The following is a 20,592-nucleotide window of genomic DNA, read 5'->3' on the forward strand; positions in this document are numbered from 1 at the left end:
CCTTTCGCCCGAGGTGATCAGCCTCTTAACCCACTTCCAAGGAAGGTCGGCAGGGATCACTATGAAGCCTTTCAAAAGTTCGTCTAACATGTTGGGGCCGCAAGGTTTCCTTTGCGAGCAGATATAGATACCCCCCTTCCGAATGGCACAATGACGCGCAGCCTATACACATAGGGACAGGGGCTCGCACTATACCCGTGTCGGTTCAGCCCCTCCGCCCTTTCGGGTAACCTCTAACAAGCTAGAAAAGGTCTTCATACTGAGCCAAAGCCAGAGCCATTATAGCCCTCATGGTTGCACTGTTGTCCCGGTTATCACTTACAGATAAATCATCAAGTGGCTAAAAAGTCATTTTTATCATTTATTACTTAACATTAATCTAGTCACACGATCATGGTCATAGAATATAAAATCCAAATGCTATACTTGCCTTAATCCAATTGCTCTTGTTGTTCTTGCTAGTTGTCCAAATGCTGATCTTGATCACTGAAGCACTCTTGTTCACCACGAATTGTTCACCATCTATTCTCGATCATCGATCATCAACACACAAACAATCGAAACCAAACATACATGAAGCAAACAAAGCTACAATTAGAACAGACACCAAACAATAGCAAAATAGTAAGAAATGTTTATAAAATGGTTTTACGCGTCACTACGATCACAAAAACGTGAGAAGCACTCTAATTGGAGCTACGACGAAAGAGAAATGACTATTTTAAAATTTACATGCTTCGTTGATTTCAATAGTTATATAAAATATCTATAAGATACTTTAGAGAAATACCTAGATTAAATTAAATTAAATTAAATTAAATTATATTTGAATTAGAAAATCAAGTTAAAACTAATAATATTTTATTTATAAATGTGGTTGTATAAATTAAGCAAATTAATCTCTAATTTTATAAAAAGAAGTAACGTGTGGAAATCTATTGGAATTGTGTATGATCATGTTCAAGCTAAGTAATTAAGGTTGAGAAACATGATTATGTTAGTAACTAATTATATTAATGATTACCAAAGTTCGACACCTATATGGCTTTTAGTTATAAAACTATAGTTGTATGCATATTAATCAAATTAATATTTAATTATAAGTATTCGGCATGGGAACCTTTGCTTCTAGATAGAAGATTACATTACTAAGCTTACAAACTTATCATCCTTGGCACTTGCTAACGTGTATTATTGGCATTCATGCACGTACGGTGCTATTCGCTTGAAGGTTTGCATCTGTTGTAGGAGGAAAATAAAAGACGAAAAGCAAAGCAGGCGGCTTGCAAGAAACAGCAGGTCAGCTGCAGCTATGGCCAACTGTCACACAAACACGGTCAGCGGTTCTATCCACGGCAGAAGGCATCGTAGGGAGGGAGGAGTAGGCAGCCTATGACGTATTGGAGAGAGCTGGCTGCTGGAGGTTGGGTCGTCTAACAACAAGATCAGGGCAGTGATAACGCCGAGCTAGAACTAAGAAACGGAATTACGAAGACAGAAAGTTCCTCACCGGGCAGGGAGGGATAGAAGGGGTGGATCGCTGGTGACGGCGAGAGAAAAAAAAAACAACGACGTCGGGTCTTCACGTGGAGAAAAGTAGATTAGGCTTCCTGTAGCCACGGAAGCGCCGGTTGATTCCGAGAAGACGAACAATGGCAACTCGTACCGCACGGCCATCAACGCCATATATGAGGACTTCTTATATGAGGACTTCTCCAGGGTAGTTTTGGTATGCTTAACTCAAGGAATTGGTACGTATATATAGGGAGAAAAACTCATCACCTCCATGTCAACTAGCGATATGGTACTAATCAATGTTACACACTTCATCTTTATTAGTAGGCCTAGTTAATTATTAAAGCCCTCTAGTAAATAAATATATGGGCCTATGAGATCATGGGTTGAGCGTTGGGGTAAAATGAAAGATTTATTAATTTCGAAATTAATTATTTTTGTAAATAAAATATTTCTAGAATTATTATTTAAGTCATGAAAAATATTTCGAAAGCTCTGAAAATTCGAAGAAAATTCTCAGAGACACTATGAAACATGAGACACTCAAATAAAGTATTTGAAACTCATGATAAGATTATTTGGAGCATCTAAAAATTAGATTATGCTCACAGTCAAATGGGAACAAGTTCCAGAAAAGTGCTGAAATAATTCCTGGTAAGTTTTTAGAGATTGATTGATGGACGAGGAACTAAAAGAAGTGCTTTGAGTGATAAAAAAAATATTTTAGGAAGGTCCTAATAAAAATTTGAGCTTAGAAACAAGGAATTTGGTTGTAGATAAAAGATAAATATGTGCCGAATAAGGAAGATCGATCTACTAAACGTATTTTAAATATTTTTCTTACTATCAACACATAAAGGAGCAACGAGCATCACATCAAAACATATGCACCAGCATGTATGCATAATAATATTGCTAAGCCTTATGATAATTTTTAATTTAATGAAAAATATTATTTTTCCTATATTTTCATGAGCACAAAAATACAAATTAAATAATTTTATCTATATTTCAAAAGGAGTAAATTTTAGGGTGTTACAAATCACCATTGTCAATAAGAGACACCTAATCTATCTTGTTTTCTGAAAAAATATATACATATATCATTACAAAACATGATTTTAGAATAACCCCCTAAATTTATATATAAAGTACATATATCTACTCCTATGAAAGATAATACAAAGTAACACCAAAATTTATTTCTTTTGAATTAACCACATATTCCATTATGATAGATAACACAATGTGACCCTTTTAATTTGCATATGAATTACCCAAATCTACCATTATAGACAATAAACTAACATATCCCTCAAATCCATATATGAATACCAAAATAAGCTATTAGAGTACAATATGTATACTTTGTAAATTGCATATTTGTACCACTATTAGTTAAAATGGTATGTGTCATGTGGTAGAAGAAAAAAAACTTACATTAGGATAAATATTGATTTAATAGTATTTTGTTAGTAGTGGAAAAATATTGCCTTAACAAACCACATACCAATGACACTAACAATTACTCCCTCCATCCCAAATTATAAGACATTTTGGCTTTTCTAGTAGATGCATAGATTTTTCTATACACTTAGATATATACTATGTCTAGATACATAGTAAAAGCAGAGTATCTAGAAAAGCTAAAACATAAGAATGGAGTAACCGTAAATCAATGCTCAATGACAATAAATTTTGTAAGTTGTTACTTTAGATAATAATAAGTTTACAATTTTGTCTGAACGGACCTAAAATATAAAATGAAATTTTAGAGTAATATATATTCAAGAAGGACTAGTGTTCCAAATTAAAATATGGATTAAAAAATTAGAACAAATAATAATATGGTAGGTTGAAAGCTAAGGCTCTATTTAGCACACGGCTCAACTTCACTAGTGAAGTTGTTTTTTTAGAAAAGAGTTTCATAAGCAACTTTCTAGGTAAACTGAGCTATTTTGACAAAGTTGTTTGGCACAATAGCTTCACCGGCACCTTCATGCATGGATGAAAGAAAAGAAAGAAATGGAGGAGAGAGCAAGGATAAACTACTTTTTTAGCTTCATCTTAACTCATATCTTTATGAGAAGAGAAAAAAAATAGCTTCACCCATAAAACTATTTTGAAAATAGTGTTTGGCAAAAAAAAATTACAATAACTTATAAAGTTGTTATAAGCTGTGCCGAATAGGCTCTAAATAAATATAGATTCATGATGTAGCAACAAGGATGAAATAAGAGCTGATATTGTTAAGTAGTAACTTTGTCCACAATTCCTTTTGTTTTTAAACTACTAAATAAATAAATAATGTAACGATAGACTAGTCTTGGATCAAAGTAGTGACGCCAGACTTGATGATGGTAGACTGCACTTTCCCTTTTCTTCCTTTTTCCTCTCTCTCTCTATTTCTCTTGGGCCTTGTTTAGTTTCGAAAATTTTTGAGAAATTCACACTGTAGCATTTTCGTTTGTATTTGACAAATATTGTCCAATCATAGACTAACTAGGCTCAAAAGATTCGTCTCGTCAATTCCGACCAAACTGTACAATTAGTTTTTATTTTCGTCTATATTTAATACTTGATGCATGCGTCTAAAAAATTGATGTGACGGGAAATGTGACAAATTTTATAAAACATTTAAGGAACTAAACAAGGCCTTGGGTGGACCTTTTCGCTCTTATCTATATCACTATATGCATGCAGGCAGGCCCAACGCAATTCACAGCTTTGGGCTTGCATCGCAATGCCGCCTTGGTCCTGTCGAGCCCGGCCCAACCACGCGCCCATCGATCTGGCCCGTCTCCTGACTCCTGACACCGTGCGAAATCTCCTGCCCCCGCTGTTCGAGGTCTCCTCGCCAAGTTTCATCAGGATCAGGATTTCAGGGAAATAAATAAATAAACAATCGGGGTGCCGCGCGCTGCAAATCAAAGGCAATTAATCTCCATCGACCGAGTTTCTTTCTTCAGATCAAGCAGATCGAAAGAGAGATCTCGTCTCGTGTCGCGGCCGGCGACGATAACGATCGATATGCAGCAGAGGAAGGGGATCAGGAGGCCACCATGACGACGACGGTGGGCGTGGGCGGCGACGGCGAGGCCAGCAAGCCGGCGACGACGCGACGAGGCGGGTGAGGGTGGACCAGGAGACCATCGACGTCATGCTCAAGCAGGCGGAGCGGCTCCCGCCTAGCCGGCCTTTCCCTGAACTTCCCGAGTCCATCGACCGGCTGTGCCCGGGGTCGCGGGAGAAGCTTGCCAGAATCGCCGCCGTGCTGAAGAGGTCCGACGACCGGGACGCCGACATCCTCCGCCAGTACCGCGCCAAGGGATACGCGGAGATCGACCTGCTGCCGGAGGAGCTCAGCGACGAAGAAGACGAGGTCCTAGAGGAGGACGACGGCAATTAATGGCATTGCCTGCCGCCGTGGAGGAGGTGGATGGATCGGAGATGTCTAGCTAGCTAGCTTAATTTTTAGGTCATGCCTTTGTGCGTGCGTCCAATTAGGGCTCGGTCGTTGCTACCGAGTATCTAGATTGCTTGGATGCAGCAACCATGAGTTATAGCACTTAATTAGCCGCAGGTTACAATTATTCAGTAATCGTCCCTTCACTCTGATCTGGGTTGTCTGATGACGGCGCTATCAATCAAGAAATAATGGAAATAATGAAGTCCACTGTATTTATTTATACTTAGCAAACGTACACGCATGGATCTCAAGATAGCAGCTGTGTGTCCGTGGACGGAATTGGCCTTCACTACTAGCTTGTTTGCAGTAATAGCTTGCTCGCCTTTGTATATAAACTGTATCTCTTTTCTTCACTTCTCTACGTCTAATTAAGACTAAATGATAGGACCTTTGCCACAGCTTGTCACGGCAATAAGATCCTTGTCATAGCTATAGGACCCTTATCACTGCTTCTCACAGCTATAGCACTCTTATCACAATTATAGGTCCATTATCACAGGTATAAGACCCTTGTCACAGATACAAAGCCCTTGTCGCAGGGCTGACATAAAAAATGGGTTTGACCATGTCCCTTTGAACCAAACATAAAAATGGGTATGACCCAACTTATTCTAGTTGGACACTTGTAGTGCTAAAAATTTGAGGAGCTATAATGGGTTCATCCTAGAGCTTAGATGTGGGTTTGTTCGATTTCACCGAGTTGAGCCATGAGTTGAGCTCGATGACCATGGGAGTGGCGCTCTTGCGTGCAACGGCCATGACGAGCGAGAGCGAGCAGGCCCAACTGAGGGCCACACGTAGCCTTGGTGACCGGCGGTCGACGAGCAGGAGCGACGCGGCGGTGGCCAGCGTGTGGCCTCGACGAGCGCGAGCAGCCCCGGCCGACTGCGGGCCACACGTAGCCTCGGCGACAGTTGTCGATTCACGACCTCGATCAGCAAGTGGAAGTGACACACCATGCAACTCATAGTAGACGTACGGTCGTGGCCATCATGTGCCACCTCGACTGTGGACCTCGTGAGCATGTAGAGCCGAGCAAGATGTATGGGGAAGGAGCGAGATAGGAGATGAAGGAGGAAGCAAGAGATCGAGTTGAGGATGACATGCATGTCTCGCACATTAGGTATATCCTAACCCACCAACTTAACCCTTTAAATCAAACATGAAATGCTGCCTCTGTCTCTCTATCCGTTCTGTACTGCTGGAGGGGGTGCAAACCCCTACAGTCCCTTTCAAAAAAAAAAAAAATAAAAATAATGGACCTAGCAAGTCCAAGGGAAGCCCCACAAATTAAAGGAGAACATCAACTAGGCCCAACACGACTCCACCAATGCGCCAGCGAGTGCTATTGCCTACTCAGAGGCGAGGGAATATCCACCGGTACGGTGCTTGTGGATTCCCTTCTCCGCATGTCGTGATTCCATGAAACCGATCGATCCGCTCATGCGGAGTCAGAGACAGCCAGAGCTGGTTGCATTTGTTTACATCTACCGCAAATTATCGTGTGCTATATTTAGTTTTGGCTTAAAATGTTTAACCACAAGAATAATCTTAAACATTTTTTAAAATTATATAAATTTATGGTTCAGGAAATAATAGATTTTCATGTAATTCTTTTATATATGTGCTTAGATGAAATTCAAAATTCTTTAACAAAGAACATGCTAAAGTTTAAGTTTCAATTCAAAATTAATTTTTTAGTCATTCAAAACAAGCTCTACGATTTTGAATTTAATTCCAGAATGAAACTTAATTGAGCATATCCATTATTAAGAAACTTTGTTTAGAATCCCTTGTTCCACGTAGCAGTAATTTGGAGGTCCCTATGTACTCTGTTTGTTGTAATCGATAAGAAAAAACCTATAAAATCAAAATGGTCTATAGGAAAGGAAGAACGTGTCATGCTACTTGCTCCTGGCTTCTGATCCATTCATGTTATTGTTTGGTGTGAATTTGGCTTTATATTGGCCGGTGGGTGTGCGATACGTCCATTGACATTTCAATTGCCGATAGGTCTATCGACACAATCACATCTACGTGGAGGTGACGTGGCAAGTAGGGTGAGCATCTTCAAGGATTTAACATTTGTTGTTATTTGCAAAACTCTCAAAACAAAATGCAAAGTCTAAAAATAGGTCATCTCCAAGGGTTTTGCATAATTGACTTCGACATTTACCCAAAATGGACCCGGATGTGATTTTTTTCCGTGTGGCGCGCGGTCGCGGTTCCTTCCCATGCGGTCGACTTCTTCGCGCGCTTAGGTACCCGCGCCACGAGTTGTATTGCCGCCAGTTATATCACCAATCAGGTCGCCGCCATTTCCTATGCGGTGGAGTCGGTCGCGACCGGCAGCGAACGCCGGCGCGTGGAGGACCGGTGCTCGCGATGGAGTCTCTCGCGACTTTGATCGGCTGCGAACAGCGACGCGTGGAAGGACAGGGGGTTTATGTCACGATCGATGGAGTATATATGGCGCGAAGAAAAGTCTAGATCGCGCAGGGACCGGGAGACGCGCGCGATTGGGCTTTTGCCAAGCCGTCCGCGGTTTGGCAACTACGCCAAGTTTGCTCTCTCATTTACCAAGTTGCCCCAAATGCAAACTGCAAATGCAAAACCGTTGGATACTTCATTTTGCGATTTTTGACAAATTACAAAAATGCAAACCCTAAATGCAAAACCGTTGAAGATGCTCGGTTGTTGGATAGTTGATAGGTACCTATACCTATTGGCTATTGGGTTCCCATTAGTCCTTTTATAGCCATACAATTGCTAAAAAGTTCTATATTTGTATATCTTCCTGCTAATAACTCTTAGTCTTGCAATTGTTTATAAAAATGATATAATCTTTTTAAAAATTCTAGTTTGCGTAATTGAAAGGCATGATATCCATTCAATACAACATGTCACCAAAGGTTTGACTTGCTTCCAAATCAAGCCTAGGGCTAAGGACTCGTTTACATCTAAAACATTTTTCATAGCATTTCCTTTTGTATTTGACAATTATGGTCCAACCATAAACCAATTGGACTTAAAATATTCGTTTCGCAAATTACAGGTAAACTATGTAATTAGTTATTTTTTATCTATATTTAATGTTTTATGCATGTGCCACAAGATTCTTGTGACGGGAAGTCTTGAAAAGTTTTTTTTTAGAGTGGCCTAAGGAGTTACTCTCTCTGTCCATGAAAAAATTAATTCCTAGAATCCGTGCCAGTCAAACTTTTTAAAGTTTGACTAACTTTATAGAAAAGAGTAATAACATCTATGACATAAAATGCGCATCTTATGAAAATATATTCTATGATAAATTTAATGATACTAATTTGATATCATGTAAGTCTTAGTATTTTTTTTCTAAAAGTTTAGTTAAAGTTTAAAAATTTTGATTTAAGATAACTCTAGAAATTGATTTTTTTCATGAACGGATGGGAGTAACAAGATTTGGCTTTCTCATTGGATATTTTTTTCAACACGGAAGCATGTTTGTTGGACAGACTCATTCGTGGGAAGAAGTCATTTTCTTGTTATGGTAGCACACTTTAGTCGGAATCGATCGCGCGACATGTAAAATAAGGAAGAAAAACGAAAGTCCACATCCGTCCATATCCATCCCATGACATCACAGGAAGTCATAATCACACGGCACATATAGCCAATAGGAAACACCGTAGAATACAGTGCCAGCTGAATAGGATATATGGAAAAATAAGCCTACTACAACAAAACCAGAGGGTACGCACAATCGCTAATAAGAAATTTCAGGAACAAAAGAAATTATTCTCTATACTTATGCACTAATTTTAAGATCGATCAAACTTACTCCTAAGACGAATCGAATCTATTAGACAAAAAAAAATGCTTAAAATTATCAAAAGTATCCGAAAGAAGCTGACCAAAGTGCCTAGTTCTTTTAGCATCGCGCTTGCACCACCACACCACCACTGTAGGCCTAGATCCTCTAAAAACTAAAAACTTTTTAAAATTCTTCGTCACATCAAATTTTACCGCGCATATATGGAGTATTAAATATAGATAAAAGTAAAAACTAACTGCATAATTTACCTGTAATTTGTGAGACGAATCTTTTAACCTATTTAGTCTATGATTGAACAATAATTGCTAAATATAAACAAAAAAGCCACAATAACCTAAAAACTTTTGGAAGGGAAATAAACAAGACCTAGGTTGTAACATCCATAGAATATGGCGACAAGAACACAAAGGAGTGCTTATGTAGCAGCATTCCATGCTATGAATTAAAAAAAATATCTATTGATGACTTCCTACCTGCACACAATATATAGCACGACAAAAAAAAATTAGTGTTCCCCAACAAATCAGTTTTTTTTGTGTGTGTGACTCCCAACAAAATTCAGCTGGCACAACCGCATGAGTCTGTGAGGAAGATGAAATTAAGGCCCTCTTTCCGCATCGAATCTTTAGGCATATGCATGGAGCATTAAATATAAACGAAAACAAAAACTAATTATAAAATTTGTTTGTAATTTTGTGAGATGATTCAATATTTATCATATACAAACGATCTAAATATTTTTGAACTAAACAATGAAAACGACCGCAGGATATTCCGCCAGGGGACACTGACACGCGGGCCCAACCCAAACGAATCCCACCACCTTTTTTTTACCGTCCTCCGGTCGCCGGATGCCCGGATCCAAGCTCCGATCCGATTCCGATCCGACCGACCTGACCGGACCAGACCAGACCAGACCAGATCCTGACGACGAGCCGCACCCCCTCACTGGGACTGGCTCACTCGGCTCCGGTCCGGCCTCCTCTCCTCCCCATCATCACCATTCAGGCAGACCAACAGTCACAGGCGCCTTTCCTTCTTCTTCTTCTTCAGGCCCAGCACGCGCACCGGCACGCTCCCCATCCCCTCCCCTCCCCCCTACCCTTTCCGTTTCCAGCCCCACTCCCGTCCCGACGACGATCCCAGCGCCCCACGCCCCGCCGCCGCCGCGTACGCTGCGGAGGAGCTCGGGCCGCAATGCCCGCGCCCCCGGACCCGCCGCCGCTCCCCGCGCCGGCTCCGGACCCGGACCCGTCGGATCCCGCCGCCGCGCCGGCCCCCGCCGCCGCCGATGAGGAGGAGGACGACGACCGCGTCTTCCTCGTGCCCCTCAGGTGAGCGCACAGCACCGCTAACCCTAGCCCGCCCGATCCTGGGTGGCGCGCCGGCAGGAGCGGGCGTTTCTGACGAGATGGCGATGTGTGGCCGGATGGGGGGGCGCAGGTGGTGGAAGGAGGCGCAGGAGGGATCGGCGATCGAGGCGCCCGGGCTACCCTACACGGCCACGCCGGCTGGACCTGCCTCCTACGGCATGAGGGTGCTGAGCATGTTCCTCTCCGACCAGACATACACCCTCCGCCGCGCCGACGAGCTCCTCGAGCAGACCGCCTCCGCTTCCGCCAGGAGCTACGCGCTCCTCCCGGCCGACCTCTTCGCCAAGGCGCGGGACTGGTGAGATACCCCGCCTCTCCCTGTTTTTTTTTCTGCTGTTTCTTATCACTCTTCTTGTTCAGTTCATCATTCTCGCTTCCCTGGAATGGTTGTATGATAGGATTGCCTTGAATACCCCGCGAGATTTATTTTGGATCACCTGTTTGAGTGGGTGTAGTAGCCAGAAATGCTTTAGGATGATCAGCTCGTACTGACTTACATGCCTAATGATGCATAATGATGGCCTAGGCCACTTTAGGTAGCCAGCCACCTGCAATTCTGCGCGCCGTGATTGTAATCCTGCTATGCGATTTCGTACATCGAATATGGCGGTCCTATGTTTTTTGAAGCGTAAGACTTGCTGCTGGAAGCGAGTGAGGTGGACAATTTAGGGTAACTGTTCATTTCACGGCGCTGGCTGCCGATGATTGATTGATGTGCATGTTGTTCGCGCGCCATTGAGCTGTTTTCCGGTAGGACGGATGTCAATCCCTATGTTCTAGGGTTCGGTTTTTTCCAACATTCTAGTAAAGGTTGTATTTAATGAGTTACCATAAGGAGACCACAGTGCAATGCTGGAACCCCTTTTCCTTTGCTGAGCTGTGCAATAAAGCGTTGGTTCTTTCCGCACGTGTCAGGACTTAGAACGCTGATGTGATCAATGCAAATACAGCTTCTTTTGTGGAGACTCTCCATGAACCTTGTGGTGGATTAATAGCCTGTAGTTGCTCCAAAGTTTAGATTGCCTTGAAGCAGTGCATCAAAGGCTCAAACAACTCAGAGCAAGAAATCTGGTGTTGCATTTGGGGCATTCATCAGGATGGATGGCTGCTGAGTGCAAGAAATCTTGTGCTACCTCTGGAAATGTTTTGAAGTCTAGAACCATTGATACATATCTTTCAGACTGGGACAGACCCTTTCGATATTAATGACATCTTATTAATGCAGTGTTGCATTGTATAGTTAACTTAAGGCTAGCAGTCTTTTAATTAAATTATATATGCTCGGCTGCCTGATTTTATTTCTCATTTATTTCTTTTATTTACAAGATGATTCGACTGTTTTCTTTCTTCCAATATAACTTATCCTACTTTTTTTTCTTATAGGTATATTGATTCTGCCAAATCTGCTGGCAAAAATGTGTCACCTGCTGGTGACTCAGTAAATATTTACCCCATAATGCTAAGAGTTTCAGCCACCAGAGGTACATATACACTAACAGTGAAGATTGGCAAAAAGGTACATACAAAGTACTTGCATTCCGCTTGATTCTTGTAGTTTGGAAGAGTTCTTTTGTTTAAGAAAGTTTGTTTACTTAAGGATATTAATTGGTCTCTTTCTAAGGATGATATTCTTCAGTAATAAGTATATCTTAACTTTGTGTTTTTCCCCTCCTTTTTATACACTCAGGACAACTCAACTGAGAACTTTAAGAGAGCAAACAAGATTCTGACTGCAGACTCTGAGCCGGTATTCTTCTGACAATCCTTTTGCCCACTTACTAGTGATGGTATAGTTATTTTTCTTGTATTGCATGTTTGTAGGTTCACATATGGGATTTCTCTGGGCGGACAACATACATAGTTATGAATGAATTGAACCGGTCGCCCCATGACTCAAAATCTGCAGATCAGGAGGTATCTTCACCATCTAGTGTTCCATCTTATCTCATATTGTTATGATTTTAGTGGGATTGTATTGTTCTGGTATCTACTTTGGCCTTTTTTGTTGCATAAAATGTCAATGCTGATTTTTTTTTTCTAATTCTTTAGTTTAGTTCTGCTTACCACGCACTGCAGAATGTTTAGTTTGTCAAGGTTCTTATCTTCTTTCCTGAAGTAGGTGCAATTAATCTGTACTAAGTTAGTGCATCTATTATTCATATTGTCAAAATCTCCTTTTTTTGAATTGAACTCTTTTCCATTGGATTGTTTGGCTCATATACTGAGCATCGATAAACACCAAGTCACTTCAATTTCTCTCGTAATCCTAGAGCTTTCTTCATGTCCTTGTAAAGTTCCATGAACAATGGATGCATGTTCTAAAGTCCAAGGAAAGGTCCACCATACTTTAAAGAAAAGGTGCATTCAACTCATTATGCATTTCCTTTCTGAGGTATCTTTGTCCAGCTAATTAACTTTATGTTCCCATTACAAATTTCTTATTACAGATATTGAAAGCTGCACATTTCTTTTGACTTACTAACAGTTCCTTTAGAAGTTGAAAGTTATTTAAGAAAATATATTGTTATATGATTCCTGATCAAACTAGGAAGTTTGGATGACTAGCGCATGAGTTATATTTGTTGGAAAACGTATATTGTTCTCTTATTTGGAGCTTTGATGTTAGTTGTCAAGTGTCAGGGCTATAGATGACTTGGTTTCTGCTATCTTATTCGGAGTGACTTGGCTCAGTGATTATCCTGATACTTTTTCCCTCTTGTTTTTTTTTTAGATTAGATTATCTAGCTTGCACTTCTTCAAACTTAGCTTTTGAACAGTCTTCTCTTGTGATTGTATCTTCTCATATATGTTGCTTACACTTTTGTAGTATATGTTGTTTACAATTTTGTAGTATATGTTGTTTACACTTTACTAAACATTTTCAGATGTTGTTTACACTTTACTTCATATTTTCAGATGCCTCTACAAATACACATTTATGATTTGTCAGAACCTATGGTTAATGGTTCTGATGGGAAAAGAGATGAGTTAGCATTAACATTGGGTGGCTCAAGTTTTAGCAATGGTGGTACTATGAACATGGATGTGGATTCATCAAGTGGAAGCTCTAAGCAAGTTGGATCTGGTCTAACAGGATTAGACAATCTGGGAAACACATGTTTCATGAACAGTGCAGTCCAGTGCTTGGCTCATACTTCAAAGCTGGTTGATTATTTCCTTGGTGATTTCCATAAAGAAATAAACCCACATAACCCACTGGGGATGAAGGTATGTCAAAATGTTTTTTTATAGTTAATGTAGTGTATTTGTACGTGAAATTTATATTACTTTTATTTCTTTAATTCATTTGCAAAATGTTTCTTAAACAGGGCGAACTTGCATGCGCATTCGGTGATTTGTTGAGGAAGCTATGGGCTATTGATAGAACCCCCGTTGCACCTCGCCAATTCAAGTCCAGACTTGGACGCTTTGCTCCCCAATTCAGTGGCTTTAACCAACATGATTCACAGGTTAGTTTGCTTTTTATTTTTGGAAACACCACACACACGCCATGGTGGTGGTGGGTGTGGGTTATCCCTAGCTCTCGCTGCCCTGTCCCGCTCTCGCTGTCCTGTCACACACTCTCCGTTCTCACCGCTTGGTGTTGTTGGTGGTGCTAGACTGCAGGTGGAGGAACCGGGGAAGGGGGCAAACAATGGGCGCGTGGGGATTTCATTTCCATTTTATATATGTAAAATAATAATAAAAAATAAATGCAACCTCAATTTGCTCGGATAATTGACACACACCACAAAACACACACACACACACACACACACACTTGGTTTTGGTGAGTGTGGGTTATCCCTAGCTCTCGCTGCCCCCGTCCGCTCTTGCTGTTAGTGTCACGCGCTCTCGCCGCTTGGTGTTGTTGTTGGTGCTAGACTGTGCAGGTGGGGGAAGGGGGCAAACGAGGGGCGCATGGGGATTTCATTTCCATTTTATGTATGTAAAATAATAATAAAAAAATAAATGCAACCTCACTTTGCTCGGATGGTGGTGGTGGTGGGTGTGGGTTATCTCTAACTCTCGCTGCCCCTGTCATGTTCTCGCTGTTAGTGTCACGTGCTCTCTGCTTGGTGTTGTCACACACACACACACACACACACACACACACACACACACACACACACACACACCATGATGGTGGTGGTTGTGGGTTATCCCTAGCTCTCGCTGCCCTGTCTTGCTCTCGCTGTCTGTCACATGCTCTCCGCTCTCACCGCTTGGTGTTGTTGGTGGTGCTAGACTGTGCAAGTGGTGGAACCGGGGAAGGGGGCAAACAATGGGCGTGGGGATTTCATTTCCATTTTATATATGTAAAATAAAAAAATAAAATAAATGCAACCTCAATTTGCTCAAATAATAGACACACACCACAACACACACACACTTGGTGTTGGTGAGTGTGGGTTATCCCTAGCTCTCGCTGCCCCTGTCCTGCTCTCGCTGTTAGTGTCACGTGCTCTCCACTTGGTGTTGTCACACACACACAGTGGGTGTGGGTTATCCCTAGCTCTCGCTGCCCCCATCCCGCTCTTGCTGTTGGTGTCACACGCTCTCCACTCTCGCTGCTTGGTGTTGTTGGTGGTGCTAGACTGTGCAGTTGAGGGAAGGGGCAAACGATGGGCGCGTGAGGATTTCATTTCCATTTTATATATGTAAAATAATAATAATAAATAAGTGCGACTTCACTTTGTTCGGATAACAGACACACACCACAATGCGCGCGCGCGCACACACACACATGGTGTTGGTGAGTGTGGTTATCCCTAGCTCTCGCTGCCCCTGTCCCGCTCTTGCTGTTAGTGTCACGCGCTCTCCGCTCTCGCCGCTTGGTGTTGTTGATGGTGCTAGACTGCAGGTGGGGGAAGGGGGCAAACGATGGGAGCGTGGGGATTTCATTTCCATTTTATATATGTAAAATAATAAAAAAAATAAATGCAACGTCACTTTGCTCGGATCACACACACACACACCATGGTCGTGGTGAACCCTAGCTCTCGCTGCCCCCGCTGCATGGATAACACACAGAGGGAGGGAGCACTTGATCTTACATTCGTACTAATACCAGCTTTGCTTTGGGATTATTTAGTTCGCTTTGGGATTATGTAGCCTGAACTAAATTATGTGGTGACTTATTGTGTTTCAGGGGGGGGGGGGCTTATGCCAATGAAGTGTTTCTCACACAAGTTTTCTGTGTTATACGTAGGAGCTTCTTGCTTTCCTATTGGATGGACTCCATGAAGATTTGAACCGTGTGAAATGTAAACCATATTCTGAAGCAAAGGATTCAGATGGCCGTCCGGATGAAGAGGTCGCAGATGAGTACTGGGGCAATCATTTAGCCCGAAACGATTCTATCATAGTTGATATCTGCCAGGTTAGTTTTGAATGAGTGTAGGGCCTCTATTTTCAAGCACATTCTTCTGTAACGATTGTCGTCTCCTTTCTATATCTTATATTAACTGTTGAGTATCAGTACTTTCCCTTCTTTTCCTGGTATATTATATTACCTCTATATTTATGCAAACAGCTTTACAAATCCTGGTATTTGCATTAGGGCTGCCAGAGAGAAATTATGGGATAATGATTAGGGCCTGTTGACTATTATTATACAGCTGTACATGGATTCTTGAATCATCCATATCTACTGTGAGCTTTTTACCTGTATGCCATTATGAAAGATTGACCAAACCACCATGCCACTAAAAAGTTGTTTCGCACCGCTGTGCCCAACTTCATCTTCGGCTATACCTGTGTGCCATTCCGTTCATTTTGATGCCTAACGGCAGTTAAGTGGCCTGGCAATAGACTTGAATACCCCTAGGCTGTGTCAGTTCAACTACCACCAACCTTGTGCTTCCCTTCAATTCAATTCACCCCTCGCTCGCTGCATCCTCTGCTTCCCTTCTTCTTTGCCAGAGCACCTTCGTGGTGTTCCTGCTGCTCGGCATTGGCGTCCGCCGGCCGTGCGGCTAACGAGGTCGTGAGCTTCGTGGTGTTCCTGCTGCTGGACGCGCTGTTGTGCCTTGGTGGTGCTGCTGTGCGTTTCCCTGCTGCTGTAACTCCTCTACCCGCCGCTGCTGTGAGATCCGGTTGTGGTTGGCGACTTGGGCCTCTCCGTGCCGTTCACCAGGAACGGTGACCAGAACACCGACACCGTGGCGTTGTGTGACGGGAACGCCCAACGCCTGAACTTGCGGAGCTCGTCGCCATCGCCGCCGGCGCCACGCACCAGCTGCGCCGGGAACGCGGAGGTGAGCAGGCACACCAGGGACTCGCACTGGTTCCGCGCGAGCGAGTCGCCCACGAAGGCCACGTGGCGACCGCGCACCCACGCCAGCGGAACCTCTTCTTCGACGCCGCCGCGCGCACGCTCGCCGCCGCCACCGCTGCGCTCCGCGTCCGCCTCTACGACAGGCCCGGCGACCGCAACCCCTTGCGTGCCGTCCTCGCCCTCAAGCGCCGCCCGTGGATCGACGCTGGCGTCAACCGCGTCGAGGAGATCGAGGAGCCGCTCGACCCCGCGCTCGACCTCGCCTGCGCCGACGACCCCGCGCTCGCCCTCGCCTGCGCCGACGACGGACGCGGCAAAGCCAGCGCTCCCGGCCTTCCTCACGGCCGCCGCGGCGGAACCGGACCACCCGTGCACCGCGCTCGTGGTGGCCGGCGGCGGTGACCACGCGCCCAATCCAGCTGAACCTGAGCCGACCGCTGTCGAGCTTCACCCGGTCGGGGCCCTCCCGCGCCACGGCGTTGGCCGCCTTGTTCGCCAGGGCCGCCTCGGCTCGGGCCCTCTGCGCGCTGTCGCGGGCCAAGGTCGCGTCCAGCGACTCCAGCACCGCGCCGAGTGCGCGCACGCGTCGGCGAACTGCGCCGTCAGAGGCGCTTGGCGTTGAACTCCAGCCCTGCCTGCTGGGCGCACCTCTTGAGAAGGGCAAAAAGGACATTATGCTAGCTGGGACCCACGTGTTAGACCTCTTAGACGGAAGAAAACGAACAGAACGTGGACGGAATGGCACACAGGTATAGCCGAAGATGAAGTTGGGCACAGCGGTGCGAAACAACTTTTTAGTGGCATGGTGGTTTGGTCAATCTTTCATAATGGCATACAGGTAAAAAGCTCATCTACTGTACCAGTGTGCTGAATAGATATGTATGTGATCTTGGCAAGGAGCCTGTGATAATTAACTTTTCAAGTTTCAGCACAATTAACGGTGCAAGATCATAAAAAAAGTTTAAATATGCTAACAGTTTATTGCAGCCACTCCGTATGCCCATAGTTGGATGAAAATTCTACATTTCCCCCTCCAGTAACATAATTGTTAACATTCAATGTAACCAAAATTCTCACTACACTGGCTAATTAATATACCTTTTCATTAAACTATGCTAATTTCCTCTTACTGGACAGTCCAATGTAATAATTCCAACCTCTCATTTTATCAACCTTGATCCTAAACAAACAGGAGTTTATGAGCCCTTGGGTTAGAATATATTGAGTTAACACATGCCTCAGACTTCTTGTTTTTTTACAAGAACATCTCCTGGTCCATTTAGTTGGTTGATGACATTTAATACATCTATATCCGCTATTCTGGTGGAGAGACAGGATATGTGCTGGACAAAAGTATATCCCCTTTTCACTCTATGCAATTTATGTGCCAGCTCTAAGATATGTTATGCCCACTATTTGTGTATACGTTACAAATGTGCATATTGGTACGGTTGCCTATTGTGTACTTCAATTTACATGCTTATCTTCTATGGACTATTGATTATCTTTGGTGTTTCGATGCAGGGTCAGTACAAGTCAACATTAGTTTGCCCCATCTGCAAGAAAGTTTCTGTAACATTTGACCCGTTCATGTATTTGTCTTTGCCCCTGCCTACAACAACAATGAGAACAATGACCATAACAGTCTTCAGCACTGATGGGACCAGTGGGCCATCTCCTTACACTATTAGTGTACCAAAATCTGGAGATACAAGGACCCTTATTAATACGTTAAGCAATGCTTGTTCGTTGAGAGATGATGAGCGCCTCCTAGTTGCCGAGGTATTCATTATTCCTTCAGAATCATTATTTCAAAAGCTGCTAAGCATGCGCTTCATATTTCCTTATTGTTTGGTGATCACGATCTAGGTCTACAACAATTCCCTTATTCGGTACTTGGACGAACCTTCTGAAGTCATCTCCTTGATCAGAGATGGAGATCGTTTGGTTGCATATCGGCTTCCTAAAGACAATGAAGATGCTCCTATTGTGGTGTTCAGAAACCAGCGTATGGAGTAAGTACAATCATTCTGTACGATGTGTTATTGTGTTGTTTAGATATCAATCAAATCTATAATGGTTGAAAGTTGAAACCGAATGCAGATAAAGACGTTCATTATTAATTTCCACTTTTGTGGTCAAGAGAAAAAAAAATACATTGAGAAATCTCCTTACGACAAAATCATCATCTTTCATGTGCAGGTCGTCCCTTGCCAATTTTGGGCGGAAGTCATGGAAGACTTTTGGCACTCCGCTTGTGTCAAGTCTTCCTGATACCATAACTGGAAGTACTATTTGCAATCTTTTCCTAAAGGTTATGACTCCATTCAGAGTATCAAGAGATGATGTTCCCGCTGCTGTTAAAACAGTTGGCGAAAGCAGTCTGGTTGATGAAATTGCAGATAGCAATATGAGCGCTGATGCCTCAGAGCCCACCACTATAAATAACAATTCTGTCGAGGATGAAACAGGGACTGAAGATGTGATGCAATTTTTCCTGACTAATGAGAGATTCCCAGACCAACGCATGAAGATAGAAATGGATCTATCCATTACGGTGAAAGATCCACATAAGCGTCTGCATGTGGCTGTGTGTTGGGAGGACAATGGACTGGATCAATATGATCTTGATTCTTTGGATTCTCTTCCAGAAGTTTACAAAGCAGTACTATTTTCTAGGAGGCCACAGGACACATGTTCTCTATATGCATGTCTGGAAGCTTTTATTAAGGAAGAACCATTAGGCCCAGAAGACATGTGGTAATTTTCTTTCATCATAAGGAGCATTTTATATCATAGTGTTTTTACATTCTCTTGTGTAAGCTCTATAAGCACTGTACAAGGTAGATTATTATGTTGGAACAATGGTTATTTTAAAGAGTAGAAATAATGTAGTTGTACTGAATGGCGAAACTGGCGCGCAAGCACGCGCACAAGCACAAGCACACACACATCCCTCTTCAATTGTTTGTTAGTTTGTTCTCCTTCTATTATACACGCACACGCACACACGCATGCACACAAGCACACACACATTCCTCTTCAATTGTTAGTTTGTTCTCCCTCTATTATGCAGGTACTGCCCAGGTTGTAAAGAGCATCAACAAGCTAGTAAGAAGTTAGACCTTTGGAGATTACCTGAAATCCTTATAATACACCTGAAAAGATTTTCGTACAGTCGGTACACCAAAAACAAATTGGAGACATTTGTGGACTTCCCGATTCATGATCTTGACCTGTCAAAGTATATCGGTCACAGATGCCAAGATGTTCCTCACAATTATCGACTGTATGCTATTAGCAACCACTATGGAAGCTTGGGTGGTGGTCACTATACAGCTTATGTTTATGTGAGTTCTCTTCATCCTCTACAGGGCCTTTTGGGTACATCTGTTTTCTATATCATTGGCAATTGGCAAGATCACGTATTTGTTCCACGTTTTGGGGCTGTAAGGTTTATGTGCTTACAATGTGTTTTTTTGGTGCAGCATGAAGGAAAAAAGGGGTGGTATGATTTCGATGACCGTCATGTGGGTCCTATAACCGAGGACAGTATAAAGACATCGGCGGCTTATGTTCTTTTTTACCGGCGGATACAGGAGGATAGCTTAGATACAGGTACACACATAGATTCTGACATTCCAACTTGAGATGGTGGAGGCAAATTTTGAGCCTAGTCCCGGACAGTGTATAGTTCATTGGTTTGGGGGGACAGTTGTGCGGCAATGCCGCAATTGAAGTGAGAGATAGGAACAGGTGGGAAGAGGTGTGATTTGGCTCCAGGTAGTGGAGGAGGGCTTGAGATGGGGATTTACTGTTTCCAGCGTGCAGAATCAGGTGGCAGCAGTGCACCGCAGGCAGGCTGTTGTAGGCTGATACAATACATGTTGTTTCTAGGGTTCAGAGGGGGAGATAATTTATCCTAGTTCCGTTACAGATTCCTTTTGTTTTTTCTCTTTCCCTTTTTAACACCTGTAATTGATAGTGGTAAATTTTGGCTAATGACATGGGAGAAAAATCATCCCAGATTCTCTCAACAGTTGGTGTTAATGTTTTAAGCAATGCTGTGACTGTACACTGTGGAAACTGAGCGGAAGAAACTCTTGCCTTGCCTTTTTTTTTCTCCCAAGGGAAAAAAGAA

General features: G+C 43.0%; 1 protein-coding gene across 1 annotated transcript; it reads left to right on the top strand.

Annotated features, from left to right (window-relative positions):
* Positions 9,828–20,488, top strand: LOC8084468 (ubiquitin carboxyl-terminal hydrolase 8). The gene is made up of 13 exons (XM_002442519.2): positions 9,828–10,132; positions 10,242–10,469; positions 11,555–11,687; positions 11,859–11,918; positions 11,993–12,085; positions 13,088–13,399; positions 13,501–13,641; positions 15,384–15,554; positions 17,976–18,233; positions 18,321–18,466; positions 18,654–19,211; positions 19,528–19,801; positions 19,940–20,488. Exons 1-13 carry the CDS (start codon positions 9,996–9,998, stop codon positions 20,099–20,101), a joined length of 2,673 nt encoding a protein of 890 aa, XP_002442564.2. The 5' UTR covers positions 9,828–9,995; the 3' UTR covers positions 20,102–20,488.

Source organism: Sorghum bicolor, chromosome 8, assembly GCF_000003195.3.
Source record: "Sorghum bicolor cultivar BTx623 chromosome 8, Sorghum_bicolor_NCBIv3, whole genome shotgun sequence".
NCBI lineage: Eukaryota > Viridiplantae > Streptophyta > Magnoliopsida > Poales > Poaceae > Sorghum > Sorghum bicolor.

Coding starts and splice junctions, on each gene's coding strand:
- LOC8084468 (XM_002442519.2), top strand. CDS start 9,996: ATGCCCGCGCCCCCGGACCCGCCGCCGCTCCCCGCGCCGGCTCCGGAC. Junction 10,133..10,241: donor GTCTTCCTCGTGCCCCTCAG/GTGAGCGCACAG, acceptor GGGGGGGCGCAG/GTGGTGGAAGGAGGCGCAGG. Junction 18,234..18,320: donor AGCGCCTCCTAGTTGCCGAG/GTATTCATTATT, acceptor ATCACGATCTAG/GTCTACAACAATTCCCTTAT.